The 21,964-nt window shown below is 41.2% G+C and overlaps 1 protein-coding gene across 4 annotated transcripts in view; it reads left to right on the plus strand.

Moving 5' to 3' along the window:
• FAM120B (family with sequence similarity 120B) overlaps nucleotides 1-21,964 on the plus strand; it is a 101,062-nt gene continuing 79,098 nt past the window's right edge. Inside the window, exons 1-4 of one of the 4 annotated variants that reach the window (XM_045010957.1) lie at nucleotides 1-57; nucleotides 5,378-6,425; nucleotides 9,700-9,880; nucleotides 18,351-18,452. In XM_045010957.1, coding sequence (XP_044866892.1) covers nucleotides 5,412-6,425; nucleotides 9,700-9,880; nucleotides 18,351-18,452 — 1,297 coding nt within the window. In that variant the 5' untranslated portion in view covers nucleotides 1-57; nucleotides 5,378-5,411. The other 3 variants (XM_045010960.1, XM_045010959.1, XM_045010958.1) reach the window with 3 other exon arrangements.

The following is a 21,964-nucleotide window of genomic DNA, read 5'->3' on the forward strand; positions in this document are numbered from 1 at the left end:
CGGAAGCGGAAGCGGAAGCGAGGGTGGTGCGCGGCGGGGTCGCCGGTGTGTTGCTAGGTAGGGCCCTGGGCGCAGGTGTCCCGCCTCCTCCGCCCTGCCACCCCCCTGTCCCAGCGGGCCTCTCCACAGCCGGCGGAAGAGTCCGTTCTGCAGCCTTAGGGGGCAGGGCCCCACCCCCAGAGCGGTCCCTGGCGGGGTCTCCCGCCGCCCCCGGGGCCAGCCAGAGCCAGGGCACCCCCCGCCCCCCAACACACACACACACGGCCTGTGCCCTCGCCGCGGGGAGGGCAGGCAGCGCTTCCACACCGCCCCCGCCCGCCCGCCAGCCCCGCCCGCAGGGAGCAGCCCGGGGGGGGGGACAGAGAAGCGCTCGCCACCTGGTGTGTGTTTCCCGGCAGTTGTGCCCCGGGACCAGCCCCAGGAACAGGCCTGTGCCGGGCCGTGCGGGCTTGGCGACAGGTGTGTTTAGATACAGTGGTGTGGGTCCCTGTGTGGAGACTCTCGTTTCAGGGGTTCATCGTGGTTTGGCTTCAGCTGGAACAACAAGACTGTCTAGGTACAGACTCACGCCTTAGTGAAACCAGTGCCAGTGTAAGCACTGCTGATCCCACAGAGTTCAGGGAACAGCAAGAAACAGTTGGGGCCCGAGTCTCTGTTTTGCTGCACCTGAGTCGTCATTAACTAAGTGCAAACTGAGTGTAAGTGATTACCATTCTGCTGTGGTCATGGTTTACACCTATTTTTTGCTAGTGTAAATGATCACACAATATGCAGGAGAGTGTAGACTGGCTGCCTATTCCCTCAGGCCTGATCTGCACTTAAAATGTAGATGACATAAGTGTGTCACTCCAGATTCATGCCCCCAAGTGCTGTAGCTATCCCAACCTAACCCCTGGTGTCAGTGTGGCTAGGTTGTTGGAAGACCACTCAGGTACCTGGATTACCTGTAGCAGTGGTTCTCATACTGTATCCCTTTCAGGAGTCTGATTTGTCTTCCATACCTCACTTCACTTAAAAACTTGGGCTTTGGCTTCAGACCCATGCAGCAAGGCTCGGGCTTCGGGTTTATGTCCTGGGCTCTAGTGAGTCTAACACTGACCTGTATTAAAACAAACTTGCCCACAGTTTGAGAACTGCTAATGTGGTATATAGAACAGTATAAACAAATAATTGTCTATATGAAATTTTAGTTTGTACTGAGTTTGTTGGTGCTTTTTATGTAGCTTGTTGTAAAACCAGGCAAATATCTAGGTGAGCTGATGTATCCCCTGGAAGACCTCTGCGAACTTCCAGGGGCACATATACCCCTGGTTCAGAACCACTGACCTACAGTGGTGGAAAACCCCCTTCCGTCACTGTAAGAAGAGTCTATACTGTGATGCTATAGAGGCATAGCTGCCGTATTGCCCATAGTGTAGACAAGGCCTCATTCTGTGTGTCTTGGATGGAGGTGTCTGATGCGGGCTGGAAATACTTATTTTAAATATTTTTGCTACCTAGCAGCACAGTGATTAGTTGTTGAATGGCAGGCTTTTCGGAGAGCTTCCATGCAGATGTACACTCCTGATATTTTGGTAATCAGGACACCATGATAGGCTGAAAATTGTATTTTTGTTAGCTGTTAACTTGTTAGTTACCCAAGGAAATAATGTTAAAAATAAATGTTTAGCTTTATTTTGTGTTAGATGTAAACAAATAATAATTGTGTATTTATTTTCTGTTGTTAAGGATGGAAAGGCTGTTAGAAATCTACCCAGAATTTTAGAACAAAGCATTTGTGGCCCAATTCTGCTACATTTATTCAGGTTAAGTAGTCTTGAAATCAGTGGGTCTGCTTGTGTAATAATCTGCTACTGAACCTGAATAACCGACAGAGTCAGGATCCGTTTTCTTGTTTTTTAGGGGGACTAGTGGCTCACAAGATTAATGTTTCTATAGTCTAAGTAGCCTAGGTCATTAATGTTCAAAAAGTATTTAAAAGCAAGAGCTATCTGAACTACATAAAGTAATTTTGTGGTCTCAGCCCAGATCCCAGAATCCTAAAAAAAATCATATTTATCACTATGTTTTTTGTCTACATTGCAAAACGTTGCATTTAAACATGACTGTAAATGATTGAGTTAGATTTTGACTATAATTTAGTGATTAGGGTAGCCCAGGAAAAAACAGGTTCAGTATCCTGTTGTTTGACGTGAAGCTGAGCATGATTTGTCCTGGTCTACACTGATGACTTAGTCATGGTCATAATCATATCTTGTTTTATTGTTCACAGTTATGTTCAAACATGATCAAATTTTGTTATGTAGACCAGCGATTCTCAACCAGGGGTGTACGAGGCCCCATGACTGAAGCCTGGAGCTCTGAGCTCTGGTGCTTCCCATGGGGCTGAAGCCCAGAATTCTGGGGCCTTGGTGGGGCTGGAGCCCAGAGATGTGGGGCTAAAGCTCGGAAACATGAGCCCTGGTGCTCCCGTGAGGCAGAAGCCTGGAGCTGTGAGGCTGAAGCCCCGGAATCCCCCCCCCGGGACTGAAAGCCAGAAGCTCTGAGCCTCACTGCCTCCCACGGGGCTGAAATCCAGAGCCACAAGCCCTGGTGTCCTACAGGTCAGAAGCCCTGGTGACTGGAGCCCCCTGCCCTGCCTGACTAAAGGCCCTCCTCCCCCCAGCTGAGCCCCATGTTTTGATGGCTGAAGCCCAGCGGGTCTCTCTCCCCCCGCTCACTGGGCCCTGGAGTTTATATAGCATGTTGGGGCGGGGGGCTCAGAAAGAAAAAGGTTGAGAATCTCTGATGTAGACAACCCCAAATTGGTAGCCTTGTCAGTCTCAGCAGGGAGTTTGAGGACTGAATGCACCTGGAGACTGAACTGTCTCACCTTTTAGAGGTGGTCTGTCAGGTCATGGCTAAGGCCCATTGGAGAGGTGGGGCAATGCAGGAAGCTTGCACTGCTGCTGTTGCTCAGGCTGTAGCTGTTCTGTGGTTAAAAAGACTTAAACCTTCAATACTGTCTGTTATCTTTCACCAGCACTAAAATTAATGTGCAAAAAGTAGCATTGTGTTGATTACATCTGAGTATGGTTAAATGATAGTGCTGAAAATACTTATGGCAGCCGGCAGTCTGTCTACGCCAAGTTCCGCAGCATTGCTGTTATTGATGTTACTGAACTAGTACTGGCAATGGCGGGAAGTTTGCTGAAAATGTCCCTAGTATAGGTTGGCCTTAGTTAAGTGAGAGAATATTTCAGATATTGATATAGCCATGAAGGCTGGAGAGTATTTGCATCACCTTTAGACAGTGCTGCTTCTAGATTATTTAGTGCAGCTTCTTCCTTCGGCACCTGGATGGGGAGAGAGTGGCTCCTTTTCCTGGATCTTCATAGCTAAAACTGTTGCTTGGACCCAGTGCATTTCTGCAGAAACCATGTGGGTTCCTTTCAAAAACCCAGGGGCAGACCTCATCACATCACTTGGTGTAACTGCAAACAACAGTACCTGGGTGATGGAGGGGTTCTCTCAGTTCACAGGTCCAACTGTTGCTGGGTCTCTGTGGAAATGTGATAACTTCCTTTTAAGGAACTCTTTATGGTGCAATTGTATACACCAGTACGCAAACTAAAGAGATGTGTAACTCCTCTAGTGATCACAGGTGCAGCTGTGAGTGAAAAGCTCTGTTTTATGACAAACAGCTGGAATTTGAAGGACACCCACATGGCCCTAGAAAAAGTGCTTGGGAAAGCAACACTATACTTTATATACCTGTGCGGTAGTGATGGGGATAAATATTTCTATTTTTTCAAAAGGTAATATCCACAGTGTAGTTCTAGATTGCTTTAAACATTTAATCTCACTTCACACTGAAGAGGGTGTTTGAAAACTGCATGTGAAGGGTGTTACAACTCTGAGGAGGAAGAAGGCTAATAGGCACCTTTCAGAGTTGTAAATTCATGTTACTTTTTGTATTCAATTTCTTTTTTTTTTAAACACTCCTGAGGTAGTTTGTAAGTCAAAATGTGAGAAATGAGTAGTGTGAAAGACAGGAATACTTGTACTTGCTTAATTAAAACCTGCAGTGAATTTCCTCACTGTTTGTGTGAGAAAGGAGGGGACAATTTTGAATAAAGTCAAAGTAAAAAGAAAAATGAGCTTGTCTTGCTGCATAAAAAATTCAGTATTGTCACCAGCAGGTTTCGGTAGAAAATCCTTTGAAATAAAAAGCCTTTGTATTAGTAGAAAAAGACAGCTGTCATTAAAGCTATGTAAATCATTTACTATGAGCAGGGGTTTCTATAAACAAAATTGGAGATGGTTGTAGGTTTTAATTTTAACCCTTCTCCCATACTTATTTTCACAGTATATAACTTGGGTTCCTTTGCATGTTTTTAAACACAGAAAATGATGGGGGAAATCCATATTTCTATTATTGTTTGGCAGTTTTTAATACAGAAAAATCTGATTTCATCCCTTTCTTGTATTAAGATTGTAGTCAGTATGTATATTTTTTTCCATTTAGATTAATTGATTCAAAATGAACACGCATTATAGTGACCACTTTAAAGTGTTAATCCTTTTAACAGTCAAGTTATCATAAACTTACTACATATAAATAGGGACATAATTATTTAAATGTGTTCTGAAATTTAGCTTTTGAGTCTTGAAAATACATGATAGTAAAATGCATAAGATTTTAAAATCAAAATACAACTGAAGCAACTAAAACAGCATGCAGAAATATGGGTCTCAGTCTTGCAGTTGGATTCATGAGGATGAACCATTGACTATACTGAAGCTTCAAGTAGGCATGGAGGTTTGCCTGTGTGGATCCAATTGCTGGATCAAGGCTGTGGGCTGCTTTTCATAGTTGTTGAGCCCCTGTTTCCACTGACTTCAGTTAGAGCTGTGGGTACTGAGGGCCTCTGAAAGTCAAGGTAGTAATCTCTATGTTGTAAACCCCCTTGGCAAAGGAAAAGTTACACACTTTTTACTCTCAATATCTATTTGAGTCCTTGTAAACAAACACACTGAATTTTTAAAGTAGACTTTTGTTCTTTGTATTAAAAATAAATCTGTTTATTTGAGCTTTGTTCATCTTGATTTTTCAAAGTAATACTTTTAGCATAGTTATAATGTTTTGTGCTGATATAGTGAGAACTAAAGATGGAAGACAAAGTGCATCACAAGATGGATAGGTTTTATCTCCCAGTTTAGAGATGGAAAAACAGGTTTAGAGAGTTAAGGCCTAAGATAACACAAGGAATCATTAGCAAAACTAGAAACAGAACCCCATTCATTGAACTCCCAGTTCCCTTGTCTGACCATTGAACGTTACTTCTCTCTTAATATTGTGGTTTAGAACATTTTTGTTTTTTGTTTCCTTTTTCAGATTGCTCAGAGAATTCGGCTTAAAAAGAGCAACTATGGGCATTAAAGGTTTGCAGTGGTTTGTGGCAAACGCTTGCCCTGATGCATGTACAATGGTAAATCTGAAGGAAATGGCAGAAAAATATCACATCAGTCATCCTGACTCCCCTCCTGTAATTGTGGTAGATGCCATGTGTTGTATTCGACACTGGTACACACCAGAATCCTGGGTCTGTGGTGGCCAGTGGCAAGAGTACCTTGTTAATTTGCAAGATTTTATTAAAGCTTTTATGGCAGCTGATATCAAGCTGGTGTTCTGCTTTGATGGTGTGGTAGAGCAGAAGAAGAGAGACGAATGGGTCAAACGAAGATTGAAGAACAACAAAGAAATAGCCAGAATCTTTCAGTTCCTCAAGTCCTATAGACAACAACCAGGGAGAGGGATGTTCTTTATTCCTTCAGGGTTGGCAACTTTTACACGCTTTGCCTTAAAGTCTCTTGGCCAAGAAACAATATGTTCATTGCAAGAAGCAGACTATGAGGTGGCCTCTTATGGGCTGCAAAATAATTGCATGGGAATTCTTGGACAAGATACCGACTACCTCATCTATAACACCTCTCCCTATTTTTCTATTAATAATCTCTGCTTGGACAGGATGGTCACTGTTATGTACTCTAGAGAGAACCTCTGTCATGCACTGGGCCTCAACATAACAGACCTCCCTCTTTTTGCTTGCCTGCTTGGGAATGATATAGTTCCAGAAGACATTTTGGAGGGTTTCTGGCGGAAATGTGTAGCTTCATGTCCTCCAAAGAGCCAGAGCTATGACAAAAGGGCTAACATAATTCTAGCTGTAGCAAGCTACATATCAAGAATTCCATGCTCATATGGTAGCCTGAAAGACTTGGAAGAAATGCTACCTTTGGCATCAGACAAGAAATTACTTTACAGGGGAGTGGAGTCCTATCTCTTGCCTGGCCAACAGTCTCCATGGCTTCCCCCCATTGTATCAAATTCTCAAATTCTCAAGCAAGAAACAGCCATATGTCCAGATCAGGAGATCTTTCAGGTATCTCTTCTCTTAAAGCTTTGCCATCACCCTTTTGCTGTAAACGTTTACTGATGTGATAATGAGTGAACTCAAATATATCTTTTTTTTCCGAGCAAAATATTCTTTTCCTTACTGAATGCTAAGGCTGATCCTGAAATGGTCGCGAGTTTTACAGGCAATGGTACTTCAAGATCAAGCTAGGGAGTAGTCTTTTTCCTTGAATGTACCGAGTCTCTTTTTTGGTAACCAGAAACACAGAGATTTTTAATTCTCTAATATATTTTGTGAGACTTTTTGTTTACATGACTGTTAAATCTATGAAAGTTTATTAAGAGAAAACTTTGAGACTTCAAGAAAATGCCTTTTTAGAAATTGTGTGTAGGATGTAATTTAAGAGCCAAATTTTGTTAGGTGCCCATAGGCTTTGAACATAGGATCTCTCTGTCTACCTCTCTTGGTTAACTTAACAAAAAAAATCTCTGAGTATAATTTGAAAGTATATTTTATATTTATATTATGATTTCCATCCCAAAAGATTCCAAAGCACTTACAAACTGAAATAAAAACTACACAGTATTCACTTAGTACACTTTTAAAATGCATCCATCACTCAGATAAAATGTAGCAACTGTTTAAAGATACACATCCACATATAATTGATTGTAATCACTCCTGTTAGAGTGGTAAGGCCAAAATGAAGAAGAATATTGTTTCTGATTGAAAGTGTGAAGGGAGTTTAGGTAGGTAAAATGTAAGTATCTAGAGCTATGTCTACACTACAGCCTATGTCAACAACGCTTATGTTGCTCAGGGATGTGAATATTCCATCCCTCTGAGCGACATAAGTTACACCGACATAAGCATTCGTGTGCACAGCGCTATGTTGGTGGGAGAAGCTCTCCCACCGCTTGCTGAGGTGATTTTTTTTATGCCAGTGGGAGAGCTCTCTCTGGTCAGCATAGAGCATCTTCACCAGATGCGCTGCAGTGGTGCAGCTGCATTGGTACAGCTGTGCTGCTGTAGTGCTGTACATATAGACATACCCGAAGTTGGAATATGGCCAGGACACCAGAGTTAACATCCCTTCTCTTACGGAACATATCATGAATCATAGAAGTGTAGGGCTGGAAGGGACCTTGAGATGTCATCATGGTCATTACCTCGGTTTGATCTTTAATCTGAAAGGATGCAGTTTCCTAAGATGATGAGGTAGTGTAATAAAATCAGTTAATAAATGATAATATCTGGATGCTTCACTCAGGGGCAGCACCAATGCACCAAGCGCATGCCTGGGGCGGCAAGATGCGGGGGGGTGGCCTGCTGGTCGCTGTGAGGGCGGCAGTCAGGCAGCCTTCGCCGGCATGCCTGCGAGAGGTCCGCCGGTCCTGCGGCTTCGGTGGCAATTCGATGGTGGGCACGCCAAAGGCGTGGGACCGGCAGAACTCCCACACGCATGCCGCCGAATCTGCGTTACCAGCGGACCTCCCGCAGGGAAGCTGTCGAAGGCTGCCTGACTGCCGTGCTTGGGGCAGCAAAATACATAGAGCCGCCCTGGCTCCACTTAAGATTGTGGCCCTGTTGTACTTGTTTCTTTATAAACCCTAAGTAAAGAAGTCCCTGCCCCAAATAACTTAGTCTAATTTGTAGATAGATGGTTAGTTTTTCCATGCTTAAACACTGACAAAGCAAATACAAGTGCTCACATTTTGGAACGAACACAACTCTGCTATCTTAAATGCAAACAAGTCCACATATATACCTCAATTCCAGCCTTGTGTACATTGGCTCTCAATGCTGCTTGTCTTGAAAAGTTTGCACCTCTTGTGTCTGCCTATTTATATACAGTAGAAACATTTTTCAAGATGCAGTGTCAATTACACTTGTATCCATGGTTAGTATGGAGCCCAGCTTGTGTTTTTACTTTTCACTGTATTGTAAATCATGGATTTCTGGTACATTGTGGCAACCAAACTTGCAATTCACAAAATTTGTGAACTCACGTCTATGCAAGCTATAGGCCTAAAATAAAATGAAATGAAGTGTATTATTAGTATGGCATATTTTGTATCAAGTCCTAATCCAATTTTGTAGCATCTAAAATGGGCTACTGGAATAAAATTTATTACTTCATTGAGATATAAATTGGTAAAATAGCTATAAACACCTCTTCCGGAGTAGCCATCAGCACTATGCTAATGCATGCTGCAGATAACTGCTGGAGCAATGAGTGCTATAAAAAACCTGATGCAAGTCCTTCATTTATTGACTTAATATAGAGTTGATTTAGTAAACTGAAACCCTGTTTACTTTGTTTGGACAGTAAAGATTTTGATGTCTTTTATGCTTATCCAAAAATTTTCTTCCCCCGCTCCCTGCTGTTGTGCGGTGTGCTGTGCACTGATTGATTGCCAGTGTGTTCCTTTTAGATAGCTGCATCTCAGTGGTGGTATGTGGATCCTTTGGGATGAGAGATGCTATATAAATGTGAAATATTGCTATTGATAGGTTTCACTGTGCCTTTTATGGCCTTGTAATTTACATAGCTATTTTCTGAGTGTACAAATCAGGGGAAAATCATGAAAGCCTGAAATGATTTTTGTAAAACAAGCTATGCTGGTCCCCTAGTCTAGCATCAGCAAAGCTTGCTTCCAAATGTGGGCCCCTGAGCTCCTAGGTAGAGACTGGAAGTGTTGCAGAAATAATGAGCTTGTCCCCTTGTTGTATGTTGCTTTCCAGTGACAGTCTTTAGGCCTTGTCTTCTCTGCTAAAAAAGGTGAGGTCAGTACTGTGTCACTGTCTGGGATTGACCTCACCCAGTTTACTGCACAGTAAAACTAAAGTACTTTGTCTTCGCTGTGTTTTCACCTTGGGATAGCTCACACGTTAATTACCCCACATTTAAAAAATACACCTTTTTTAGCAGTGAAGACAAGGCCTCAGCTGACTGAAAGAGTAGCACTGATTTTCTCTGATGGGAGTTACTGGTAGCAAAGACATTGCCACTAATTGCCATTGAGAATGGAGAGTAGGGGAATAATAGGAAGAGAATGACGGGAATCCTGGGGACTCCTCCTCTTCACAAAAAAATTACACACCAATGAGATTATATTATTTCCCTTGTCCTTAAGGCAAAATGTAGGACTCTGATATTTTGAAATATCAGTTGTTTTCTTCCTGGGCATAATTTCACCAAGATCAGAGGAAGTGTTTATTTTAAAAATAAGTTAATTTTGCCGTTTTGTTTTTTTAATTTTAAAGTAGAAAATAAATGACTTCTTCACCATTTGAACAGCTAGCTAAAGAACAACACGTCAGAGCTGAAAATTATATGGTGTACAATGTCCTCAGTAAAGGAGAAGTTGAATGCAGCAATACATTGGAAGATGAACTTGACACAGAACTTCCTGGACAGGCACTTATCTACCGTCCAGTTCGACAACATATTTATTCTGTTCTGCTGGAGTCCAGAAAAGGTAAGGGTTATCCCTGTATTCACTGCACAGTGTCAGAGACACATAGTCTCCAATCTGGACCACATACTTAATTATTTAAGAGACATGGTGAGTGAGGTAATATCTTTTATTGGACCAACTTCCGTTGGTGAGAGGGACAAGCTTTCGGCCACAGAGAGCTCTTCTTCAGGTCTGGGAAAGGTGCTCCCAGCCTCACAGCAAAATGCAAGGTGGAACAGAATGTTTAGAATAAGTAGTTAGCATATATTGTAAGGGACTATTCAAGGTAGAGTGGCCCGTTAACACCTCTGCAGTCATAGGACAAAAAGAGTGGTTTAGTGGGTTACAGATTGTTGTAATAAGCTATAAATCTAGTGTCACTGTTCAGTCCATGATTTTTAGTGTATAGCAGAGTGATGAATTTAAGCTTCCAGGCAGGTCTTTTGAAAATGTTGTGCAGATTTCCTTGAGGATAGGTCAGATACAGCATGATTGCTTTGTGAGAAGTGTTCACCCACAGATGATAGGGTGTTTCTGTCTTTTATAATTTTCCTGTATATGTTCATTTGAGAGCATAGTGATAGTTATTATTGGGGCATTTAGTGCACTGGATGATGTGCACCACATGTTGTGATAGGCATGTGTAGGATCCGTGGATCTTGAAAGGTGGGTGTTGATCATTGTAGCAGTGGAGATATGTCTGCAGGTTTTGCATCTTTGTTCTGGCAGGGTCTGGTGTTACTTTGATGTGTCCTGGTCTGTGGGGAGCTTGCTTCTGATGACGATCTTGGAGAGGTTGGGGGGTTGTCTAAAGGCCAGAAGTGCGGGGTTCAAGAAAGATTTCTTTCTGGATGGGGATCCCATCAAGTATGGGTTGTAGTTGTTTGATGATACCCTATATGGGTTCCAGTGTCAGGTGGTATGTGACAATTAGGGCTTGTGGTCAGAGGGGGTTTCATTTTTGTATTGAAGGAGGTTCTCTTGGGGTATTTGGTTGCCCATTCCATGATGTGATCTACTTCTTTAGTGAAGTGTCCTTGTTTGGTGAAGGCAGTTTTGAGTGTGTTAAGGTGTATATCCCGGACTTTCATCTTGGAGCATATTCTTTGGTGTGTGAGTGCCTGGCTGTAGATAACAGATTTCTTGATGTGTTTGGAGAGATTACTGGATCTACGAAGGTAGGTATGGTGATCTGTGGGTTTCTTTTGTATGGTTGCATGTAGGGTTCCATTGTTGAAGCTGATTGTGGTGTCTAGGAAGTTGATGTTAGTGTGGGAGTGTTCCAGAGAGAGTTTAATGGGCAGGTGGTAGTTGTTGAAGTTGTGGTAGAAATCTATGAGGAACGTTAAGCCATCTGTCCGGAGAATGACAATATCATCCATGTACCTCGGGTTTTGTGATGCATTAGTCCAGCAGTTTTTCTTCAGGATGGCCCATGAAGAGGTTTGTATACTGGGGAGCCAATTGATTAATGAAATTAAATTAACAAGCAGCAGGTTTAAAGCAAAAAAAGTACTTCTTCACACAATGTACAGTCAACCTGTGGAACCTGTTACCGGGGATGTCGTGAAGGCCAAAGCAATAATGGATTTTAAAAAGAATAGATAAGTTCATGGGGGATAGGTCCACCAATGACTATTAATCAAGATGGACTGTGATGCAACCTCATTCTCTGAGTGTCCCTAAACTCAGATTGCCAGAAGCTGGGAGTGGGTGACAGAGGATCACTCAATGATTGCCTGCTCTGTTCATTCCTTCTGAAGTACCTGGCATTGGCCACTGTCGGAAGACAGGATACAGGGCTAGATGGACCACTGGTCTGACCTAGTATGGTCGTTCTTATATTCTTATGTTCTTATGAATACCTTTCCCACACCTGAAGAAGACCTCTGTGTGGCTTGAATGCTTGTCTCTCCCACCAACAGAAGTTGGTCCAATAAAAGATGTTACCTCACCCACTTGGTCTTTCTAATGTCCTGGGACCAACACTGCTACAACTACACTTTGAGGACATTTTTAAACTATATTTTTGAAATCTAAATTCTTTAATTCCAAATTTCAGTGGCTCACATCTGCATCACATTTAGGATAAATGCTGTGGGCAATACACATGTAATTAGTAAGGAATCAGAAATCATGAAAATTAGAATGTTGTAATGTTTCTACATACTGTTGAATTTTAGTACCTTTTAAGTTTTTCAAGTTAAAAAAATAACTCCAAGTTTTTTCGTTTATTGTTAAAAGAATACATGTGAAAGTTATTAATGATCAGAAGACAGAGCAAAACCATTTAAGTTTAGAATGTTCTAATAGGTTAAGAAATATGGGAACATTCTTTTGCTTCCACGATCATCCTAAGTCTTAATACAAGGCTTCTTAAGAGGTTAAAGTAACTATCATTTACGTACTTTTAAAAAAAATAGTTATAAAATTTAATAATTTTACGCTAATTCTTTGTTTGCAAATAAAAGGAGGTTTTAGGCAATTCTTGTTATTGAGCTAACTATAAATAAAAATAAATGGAACCACTTTTGAGAATTGTATTTCTTTTATCCAGTTGTGAGTGAGAAAATATTATTTCTTTCCCTGCTGATTTAGACCCAATTCTGTAACTGGATCTGCCTATGTGGAATCCCATTGAACTCAGTGAGACTCTGCATGAGTGCAAGAGTCTACTTGTACAGATCCGAGTGGAAAATTCATGATCTTAAGTTTTCTGTTTCATAACTGTTCTATTTTTACGTGTCTTTTGCCTCAAGCTTCCAAAGGTTTTTAGACAATGGATTGAAAATGAAAAACTGTTGTTGCACTTTTATTGTGTTTTGTAATATGTTTTCTCATACTATTTACTTTGTATGGTTAGCCATGAAAGTTCGACATCAGTTAAACTAATGTTTTTATTACAGACTGAGAAATCACGTAATTGGGCACCTTACTTCCTTTGTCTACTGAAGATTGAAGTCTTACAGTAAAAGGAAAAAAATAGGAAAAAGTGACTCAGAGTTTAAAAGGCACATGGAGAGAACAACATAGGTTTCAGCAAAAATAATGCGCAACAGCCATTTTTCATTTTTCAGCCCATCGTGTCTCAGTTTTTGAGGACAATTACAGCCTGGTTGGCTTTTGTTTACTCCTCTGAGCAGCAGGACTTCAGTGATGTCTGCAGGAACACACACAACTAAGGGCCTGTCTACATTGGCACTTTACAGTGCTGCAGCTTTCTCGTTCAGGGGTGTGAAAAAACACCACCCCGAGCGCTGCAAGTTTCAGCGCTGTAAAGTGCCAGTGTAGACAGTGCACCAGTGCTAGGAGCCGCGCCGCTCATGGAGGTGGGTTTTTAGAGCGCTGGGAGAGAGCTGTACTGTGACTACACAAGCCACGTTAAAGCGCTGCTGCGGCAGCGCTTTAACTTTGCCAGTGTAGACAAGCCCTAAGACTAGTGTCTTTAGTTAACAGTTGCAGCTGCAGAATGGCAGACTGTTACCATACAGATTTTTGTGTGTCAAGCCAAGACAAATTTGGGGCTAATCTACACTAGAAGCACTACACTGGCACAGCTTCCCTGTGCTGCCGCAGTGTGTCTGGTGAAGACTGTCTATGCTGATGGGAGAGAGTTCTCCTGCCTGTGTAATAAATCCATCTCCCACCGACATACCACTGTCCACACCAGTGCTTAGGTTGCCGGTGTAACTTACGTTGCTCAGGGGGTGGCTTATTCACACCCCTTATTGACATAAGTTTTACCGATATAAGTGGTAGTGTGTACAACAGTGTTTCTCCAACTGGGGTCACCACTTGTGTAGAGAGAGCCCCTGGCGGGCTGGGCCAGTTTGTTTACCTGCCCCGTCTGCAGGTCTGGCTGATCACAGCTCCCACTGGCCGCGCTTCGCTGCTCCAGGCCAATGGGAGCTGCGCGGGCCGAGGGACTTACTGGCCGCTGCTTTCGGCAGCCCCCATTGGCCTGCAGCGGTGAACCGCGGCCAGTGGGAGCCGCGATCGGCCGGACCTGCAGACGGGGCAGGTAAACAAACCGGCCCGGCCCACCAGGGGCTTTCCCTACACAAGCAGCGACCCCAGTTTCAGAAACACTGGTGTACAAGCTGTTGGTGTGACAATTCATAATTTAAAATAAGAAAATTAGAACGGCCAATACTGGGTCAGACCAAAGGTCCATCTAGCCCAGTATCCTGTCTTCCAACAATGGCCAATGCCAGGTGCCCCAGAGGGAATGAACAGAACAAGTAATCACCAAGTGATCCATCCCCTGTCACCCATTCCCAGCTTCTGGCAAACAGAGGCTAGGGACACCATCCCCGTCCATCCAAGCTAATAGCTATTGATGAACTTATCTTCCATGAATTTATCTAGTCCTTTTTTAAACCCTGTTATAGACAATACGGCATTGTTTTTCCAGAAATTATTTTAGAGCTTTAAGGAAAGATTGTTGGTGTTCATCACTTACCAATTTCTCTCTCAAACAATGCCATCAGATGGCCTGTTCTGTTCTGTAAATGTGATTTTTCTTAAAATCTCTCAGTTTAAAAAGAGAGGTGGGAAGGAAGCAAATAAAATCATTTAGCTAGTATTATATTGTTTTATTAAATATTGTACTTAATTTTTTTGAATCCTTAAAATCCATCAGGTTGACATTCGTGTCATAGAAATTGGCCTTTTCTTTTTGCAGTCATCTGACATTCGTTGGTTTCTTTTAATTGCTAGATATTTGTGAAAAATAGCTCAGAATAGATGAAAATGTCGCACAAACTGCTGCCTCAGGGCTCCTTTCCTTCCCCTCCCCCCGAAGCTCCTCAGGATTGAGAAAGGTGCCTAAGGGAATTGAGAGTTCAGTAGGAGTTGGGGGGCCTAGCTACCTTTAGATCCTTTAATCCCTACCTTAATAAACCATGATGTTTTCCCCTCAGGCTCTGATCTTGCAAACACTTAAGCCCGTGCGCACCTTTACTAATGTGGCTGCTCATGAGTAAAGTCAGTCACACAAATCCTGACGCGTTTGCAAGATAGAGGCCATATTTTGAGACTCATTAAAAAGTACGGGCTTGCTTGTGGTCTTGCCCATGACAGCAGGTATTGGCTAAAGTTTTAAAAGTAAGGTATTTCTTTTGGCTACATTAGTTCCTTAGATATAATTTAGCAGACATACTACCTATACAGCACTGAGCTTTTATCATCTTTCTTTTAATAATACCTTAATAATACTACTGGAAAAAGTATTTTAGACAGAGGAAAAGTTAATAGTGGATAATGCTTCTGTTAACCCTATCTTGATAACCCAATTTGATTATTTTTTTTAATAATTCTGAACAAAGCTGGCAGTTATGTTTTAGAATTCGCTCATTACATGGAAACATCTGCACCTGTATTGCTATTGCTAATTTTAAAAGTATGTAATGTGTCATAAATACTTGGCTGACTCCTAGAGATCATGGAATTACTCCCAGTTCTAAGCTTAGCCTGCCAAACTGACCCTCGCTTTGACACTGCCAAAAGACATCTGTGTGGAGGATTCTGTGCTTTTTGTCACCAATATGCACTCAGTAGGGCTGAAGTGTTCACAGATGTGAAGGAGTATATGTAACATAACATAATTTATAGAAGTCTAAAGTTATGCATGTTGCACACGGGTCCTATCCAATTTGGAATTTTGTTTATACTAATAGACAACAGTAATTCACAGATCATTCACAAAAATGTTTATTTTTTTTTAAATAGCTGCCATTTTCCACTCCAGATGTGTCTGGTTTTCAGTGGTGATTTCTGTATATATCATGCAGAAGTACTTTGGAAATGTAGTCTGGGATTATCAAAAGTTTCTAAGGGAGTTGGGAATTTAATGGGCTCCCTCAGGATCGAAGGAGCAATCATTTTAGATTATGGTATAAGATTTGAGGTGAATATGAGGTCACCCAATATTCACATTGAGTTCTTCCATGAAAATCCCTCTTTATTAATTCTTAACTTGCTGTATTTTGGAATCATACTCAAAAGAGAAGCACTAATGCACAATTTCAGTGAACGTTTTACTTGATCAAAGAGAAATCAGCAGGGTGGTTTTTTTTTTCTTCAAATGTCACTCAGGTGTTACATTTTGATCTTTGAATGGTAAAGAATTTAAAATATATTCCTTTGAATGGCTCACTTCCTGGCACGCTGGGAGCCATGCTGCTTAAAAAGATTTGTCATCAGTGTTTTGCCAGGATATGTAGTAGATGTGAACAAAGGTAATATGAATGTCTTGTTGGCAGGCAGAGGCTTTCTGTTTTGTGGCATTTAAGGAGTTTGTCTAATTAGTGCAGCAGGTTTTATTATGCCACCTGAGCTGTAGCCAGGATGGACCCTTGTTTCCAGTATTGGGGAGAGACTGAATTCGACATTCACAGCCCTGTCCTGTTCTTGTTGCATTGCTATGTTGTCAGTTGTATAGAATCATGCTTTTAACAGTCATTGTTTGTTTGACTACCTCACTTGAATAATCGTGTATTTATATAATTGATGCATTCTCATCACCAAGATGTTGTGATGTTTTGTAAATATATATATACACATGTATATACAGATACAAACTTATACATAAATATAATAATAATAAAGGTTTACTATGACTACTCTCTCCTTTTTGGTATGTTAATGCTTGAGCAGTGTAAGTACCAGAAAAATGTTCAGTGTAAAAATAGTTTATTTCACCCAAATTTAGAACCGAATGACACTTTATAATCTCAATTATAACACTTTTGTAACCCAGCATCTCAATTTTTATTAAAGCATCCTGACTTGCTCAGAACTCTTTTTTTTAAAAAGACAAATACAAATTTCAGAACTCTTTTCAAAAAGTGACACTAGAATACTAAGTTGACATTCCGGTTAATGAAAGATTATTATTAACATTATTATTCCAAAACATTATTATTCCAAAACAGGATATTAGACTGTTCAGCAATTCAATTGCTATACAATTTCAGGGTATCTTTCATGTAGGATTTTTTTTATTCTCTAACATCTGCCCAGAGATTGACGAATTTGTCTTCTTCATATTGGAACACAGAAGTGAAAATTCAGAGCATGCTCCACTGAGCTGTATGAGATGGTTGTGATGCAAGCAAATTCTGGACCAAAAGGGAGAGCACCATGTACAGGGGGAATAATACTAATTTTAGTATTTGTTCACAATGATGGGAAGTGATCCGGAAAAGTTTCTATAAATCAAATTACAACATGAAGATGATAGAATTAGGATACTTTTCAAAATAATTATTGTATTGTTTTTTTAAAAAAAAGCTTCAAGTAGTTAGAGCATGAAAATAGCAAATGTAACATTTAAATGCTTTTAGGGAAAAAATGGTTATAACTATTTCCATATCAGAAAAAAAGGGCAAGTCCTGCCAGGTAATAACTAACAAATCTAGTAAAAGATGTAGGAATGTGTGCTGGGCAAAAGAGGCTTCTGGGACCTCCAGCAACATGAGGAAAGCATGGACATGCCCAATACTACTAAGGTAAAAAATAAGCAAGAAAAAAACCTTTATTTTATTTTGGGGGGGACCAAGAGACTTTTCAGACCTTCTTTATACAACATAATTCAAAAAGGACAAATGGCCATTTCCCCTCTCCTCACAAATGATTTGCCTTTAAACTGGGATTTTCAAAGGATCCTGAGAGAGTTAGGCACCCAGCTCCCATCAGATTTCAATGGTAGGTGGGCATGAAAGTCAATGGGAAATAGGGGTCCTAATTCCCTTAGGCCCTTTTTGAAAATCTCAGCCTCAGTTGCTAGCTACCGGTACCTCAATCATTACATCAAGCATTTTTGAAAAATATACTTTGGGATGAGATCCTCAACCCCCATTCTGGTCCCTTTACAGCAGGTGAGAGGACTGGAGTGGTATAAAGGGGCCCTAAAAGCCGTGGTCCTAGCCATAGGAGGATTCCCTTGGTGCAGATAGCTGTATAGGCTGCCCTGTAATGACCCCTTGCAAGACTGACATAGCATGTGTGCCAGAGTCAGGTCTGGGAGCAGGCAGGGAATGTTAGGGGCAGGACTGGAGCATGCAGCATAGTGGAGAGTCTGGGCTGCATAGTGGTCTATCAGGCAGCCTCGGGAGGCTGACATAACATAGGTTTCCAAGACTTGCTAAGTTACACTGAAGGGCAGCCCAGGATGAGAAGGGCACAAAAAGCTAACTTAGCCCCTCTTCCTCATTGCCACATGCACAGCTCAAAATTTTGCCTTGAGTTTTCAGTTGCGGTTCCAACGCTGAACTCTTGCCATAATGTATAACTAAACCTATAGCCATTTGTTCTGATCACTTGTGAAAAGATGCTCTAAACTGTTTCTTGTATTTTTAAAGTATATGAGCAACCAGCTGTAATGTGGTACTTACTAATGCTTTGCAATCCCCTCCCACCACTCTTCTCAACCCTTATGTGAACATCAGTACTCGTACTTGGTTTATTGATCAAATTGTCTATTCTTTAGACACCTGTGGAGCCTATCCTATAGTAAAGGAGTGGTTTGTTTACTTTGGGAATCCAATGGAGCAACCAGACCTTGTACAACCTATACAGCTTGACATCCCAGGTAAAATAAAATCTCATCTTTATATTTAACTCTGAACTGATTAATGATATTATTTGAATATTTGGTTAGAAAACTGTTTAGAAAATCTTTCATCAGATATTTGGTTGTGCAGTCAAAGAGGACTATGAAAGACCAGTTGTTAAAATGTTAGTGCTGTATCTCCATAACTGCTTGGAATTGCACTGTGTTTAACAGTTTTAATCTCAGAATTTCATATTATACTGTATTAAATTAAAATGTTACACAGTACTTGAGAAATTGACATTTGAAACAGATGTGAACAATTATTTAAAGAGTTTCAAAGGTATATTGCATTTGAGGACAAGGAAGCGAAAAGAGGCTGTTATACCAAACCATATGTACATCTAAACATTGTCCCATTTTCAAAAAAATGTAATTGGACCTCCTATGTGGTGCCTGTGAGTTTTTTTCTACTATTTGTGGCCCATACACTGTCTGCTTTCAGTGTTTGCACTGCTTTGTTTCTTCTCTGTCTTTATTTTGCTTTTTAAGAAAAGGGACACATGCACTACCAGCATTTCAGCTATTTCATTGTGTTTGTAATATTAAGAGGACCATTTTACATTTATAAAACATTTTTCATCCAAATGTTTTACACTTTATTGGTAACTACATGATTGAATACCGTATATACTAATTCATATACTACTGTATATGAATTGCCTGTCTACCACCGCAGTGCAGTTACACCTGGGATTGAATGTGACATCTTTTTAGCAGCACACAGCTGCACTGTAATAGTTTAGGATAGGAAGGTAACAATACCATATCCAGTTGCACTCTCAGAGGGAATTCAGATTGGCCAAAAACAGTTACACTAAAAATATTTTGGATAAATTTCACCTAGGTAACACCTTTACCCATATAACAAGTGTGTCAGGAGCTCAGGTTTATCCCACTCAAAATGTGGCATCCCCTAATAAAATACCAAACTTTGGTCCCAACCCCCAATCCTTTGGCAGTGAGCTATGTACAAAGGGACCCCTGCAGAGCTTATTACATGACTGGGGTCTATGTTGTAACAATAAAGCTGTGACGAAAATGACCAAATGCTAGTAAGTTGGCCCTTTGGTCCAGTTTCAGACCTGAAATGAGCAGGTGCAATTCCCATTGACTTTAATGGGAGTTGTGTCTGCTTACCTCATGGATAATTTGGTCCTTAATTCTTAGTTCACATAATGGAGGGGAAAAATGCACAGCCATCATGAGTTAAGGAGGGGATTATGAGTCATTGACTAATGTGCCATTTTTTTTCTATTTGTGTCATTATTTTAAAACACAGAATATTTATAATAGCTTGCCTCTTTCTGGAATTAACAAGTGCTCCCATGAGCTGTTTGGTACCACAAACTGCTGTTCCTTTTCTGGTTGCATGTGTGTAATTGGTTGTGTTTATTTTTTCTATTTTGGTTCTTTTTAAAATAAATAGTATATAGGAATGTGCCTCTGAGCTAGCTTGACTATCACACAATCCAGTAAAGGAAATAACTGGTAAGACCTACCTTTTTCCCTCAAGTCCTTTTAAGATGATATAAGAAGATGCCCATTAAATCTGGTGACCTTTCTATTTGTTCCAGGACCCCTAATCCCAAATTCACATTTTCTGTGCTGCCACTGCACTCCTAAACATGCAGAATTTGAAAAGCATGTGCTACTTATATGCCCTTCTTCACAGTATCTGAGCACCTCAAAATCATGAATGTATTTTATTCTTACAACACAGCTGTGAGGTAGCAAAGTGTCCCTATTTTACAGGTGGGTAACTAAGGCAAAGGATATTAAATTACTTGCCCAAGGTCACAAAGGAAGTTTGTAGCTGAGCTATCAACTGAACCGAGGTTTCCTGAGTCCAAATCCAGTATTCTGTCCTGGAGACTGTCCTTCCTACTCTAGGAATCTAGTGATGTAATGATTGCATATTCAAATACAGATGATAGGGGAATTCAGGAGAAGGGCAGCTGGCTGGGGTATGAGATGGATCCGGAGATGCCTAGGATAATATGAAGCCATGGTATAAAAAATCAGTTGGTCTGTCTTATACCGCTTTCACTTTATTTCCTTTGAGTTTGCATTTACAGAGCACCACATCTTCACGTATTGGTTTTAAAAAATTGTTTTTAAAATGCAGGGGGGGAGTAAAATCTTAGACCCAAATCTGTCCAGAACACTACAGTCTGAGTACTATGGTTAAATCTTCCCTTCCAGGTGGTAGAGTGAGGGAAGAACTTACATAAAATGGCAGGTGCTCTGGATACACCCTTCACCTTTGTGTTGAGAATAAGCATGAATAATTTAATTCCAAAATATAGTTTTAAAAGTATGTGCAACCTAAAAGTGGAAGTTTATTCATCCCTAATAACTACTGACTTACAGAGCAGACTATTACAGAAAAGGAGGATGACTTCTGGTGTTTATTTTTAGTGCTGTGTTTTCATTCCTTCAGAGAACAAATATTTTTCTAAATTTTTTGAAGTCCATATTTGTATGACTTAAATTCTCTCATGCAGTTTTTATTTTCCACTGCATGACTGATTCACCAAATAAGGATGTCAGCAGCACATCACAGTTTTCAAATGGGAATCTTATTTGGAGATAAATGTAAGGATGTTGTTATAGGAAGTTAGAATTCAAATCTGAAAATCAAAGTCAGACCAACAAAAAAGAAGAAATCTTGATAGAAGCTATTATTTGAACCACAGGCATTTGTAATATGTGTGATGGGTTTTGGTTTTTTGTTTGTTTGGTTTTGGTTTTCTGCTGCAGATTCTGATAAAAATATGTATCTTTCTGGAAAATTTTATATTATGTAAACATTTCATCACTTTCTCTAAAAGAAGAGAAGTGCTATACTGGCACTAGAAAAGGTTCAGAGAAGGGAAACTAAAATGATTAGGGGATTAGGGGCACCAAATCCCTTGCTGCCAACCCAAAGCACCCTCCTACACCCCAAACCCCTCATCCCCAGCCCCACCCCAGAGTCTGCACCCCCAGACAGAACCGTCACCCCCTCATACCCCTGCCCCAGCCCAGAGCCCCCTTCTGCACTCTGAACTCCTCAGCCTGAGCCTGGAGACCCCTCCTGCAGCCCAAACCCCTCATCCCTGGTCCCACCCCAGAGCCTGCACTGTCATCTGGAGCCCTCACCCCCTCTCACATCCCAACCCACTGCCTCAGCCTGGAGCCCTTTCCCACACTCTGAATTCCTCGTTTCTGCCCACTTCCCCCACCACACCCCGGAGCCCACACCCTCAGCTGGAGCCATCACCCCCTCCTGCACCTCAGCCCCCTGAGCCAGCCTGCTGAAAATGAGTGAGTGAGAGTGGGGAGAGTGAGTGACGGGGGTGGGGGGATGCGGTGAGCGGAGGACGGGGCCCTGGATCAGGGGTGGGGCAAGGGTGTTTGGTTTTGTATGACTAGAAAGTTGGCAATCCTAGGATATACAAATCTATTTAAGGAAAATGCAGGTATATTTAATGTATATGTTCTGGCTT

The sequence above is a fragment of the Mauremys mutica genome, chromosome 3, assembly GCF_020497125.1.
Source record: "Mauremys mutica isolate MM-2020 ecotype Southern chromosome 3, ASM2049712v1, whole genome shotgun sequence".
NCBI lineage: Eukaryota > Metazoa > Chordata > Testudines > Geoemydidae > Mauremys > Mauremys mutica.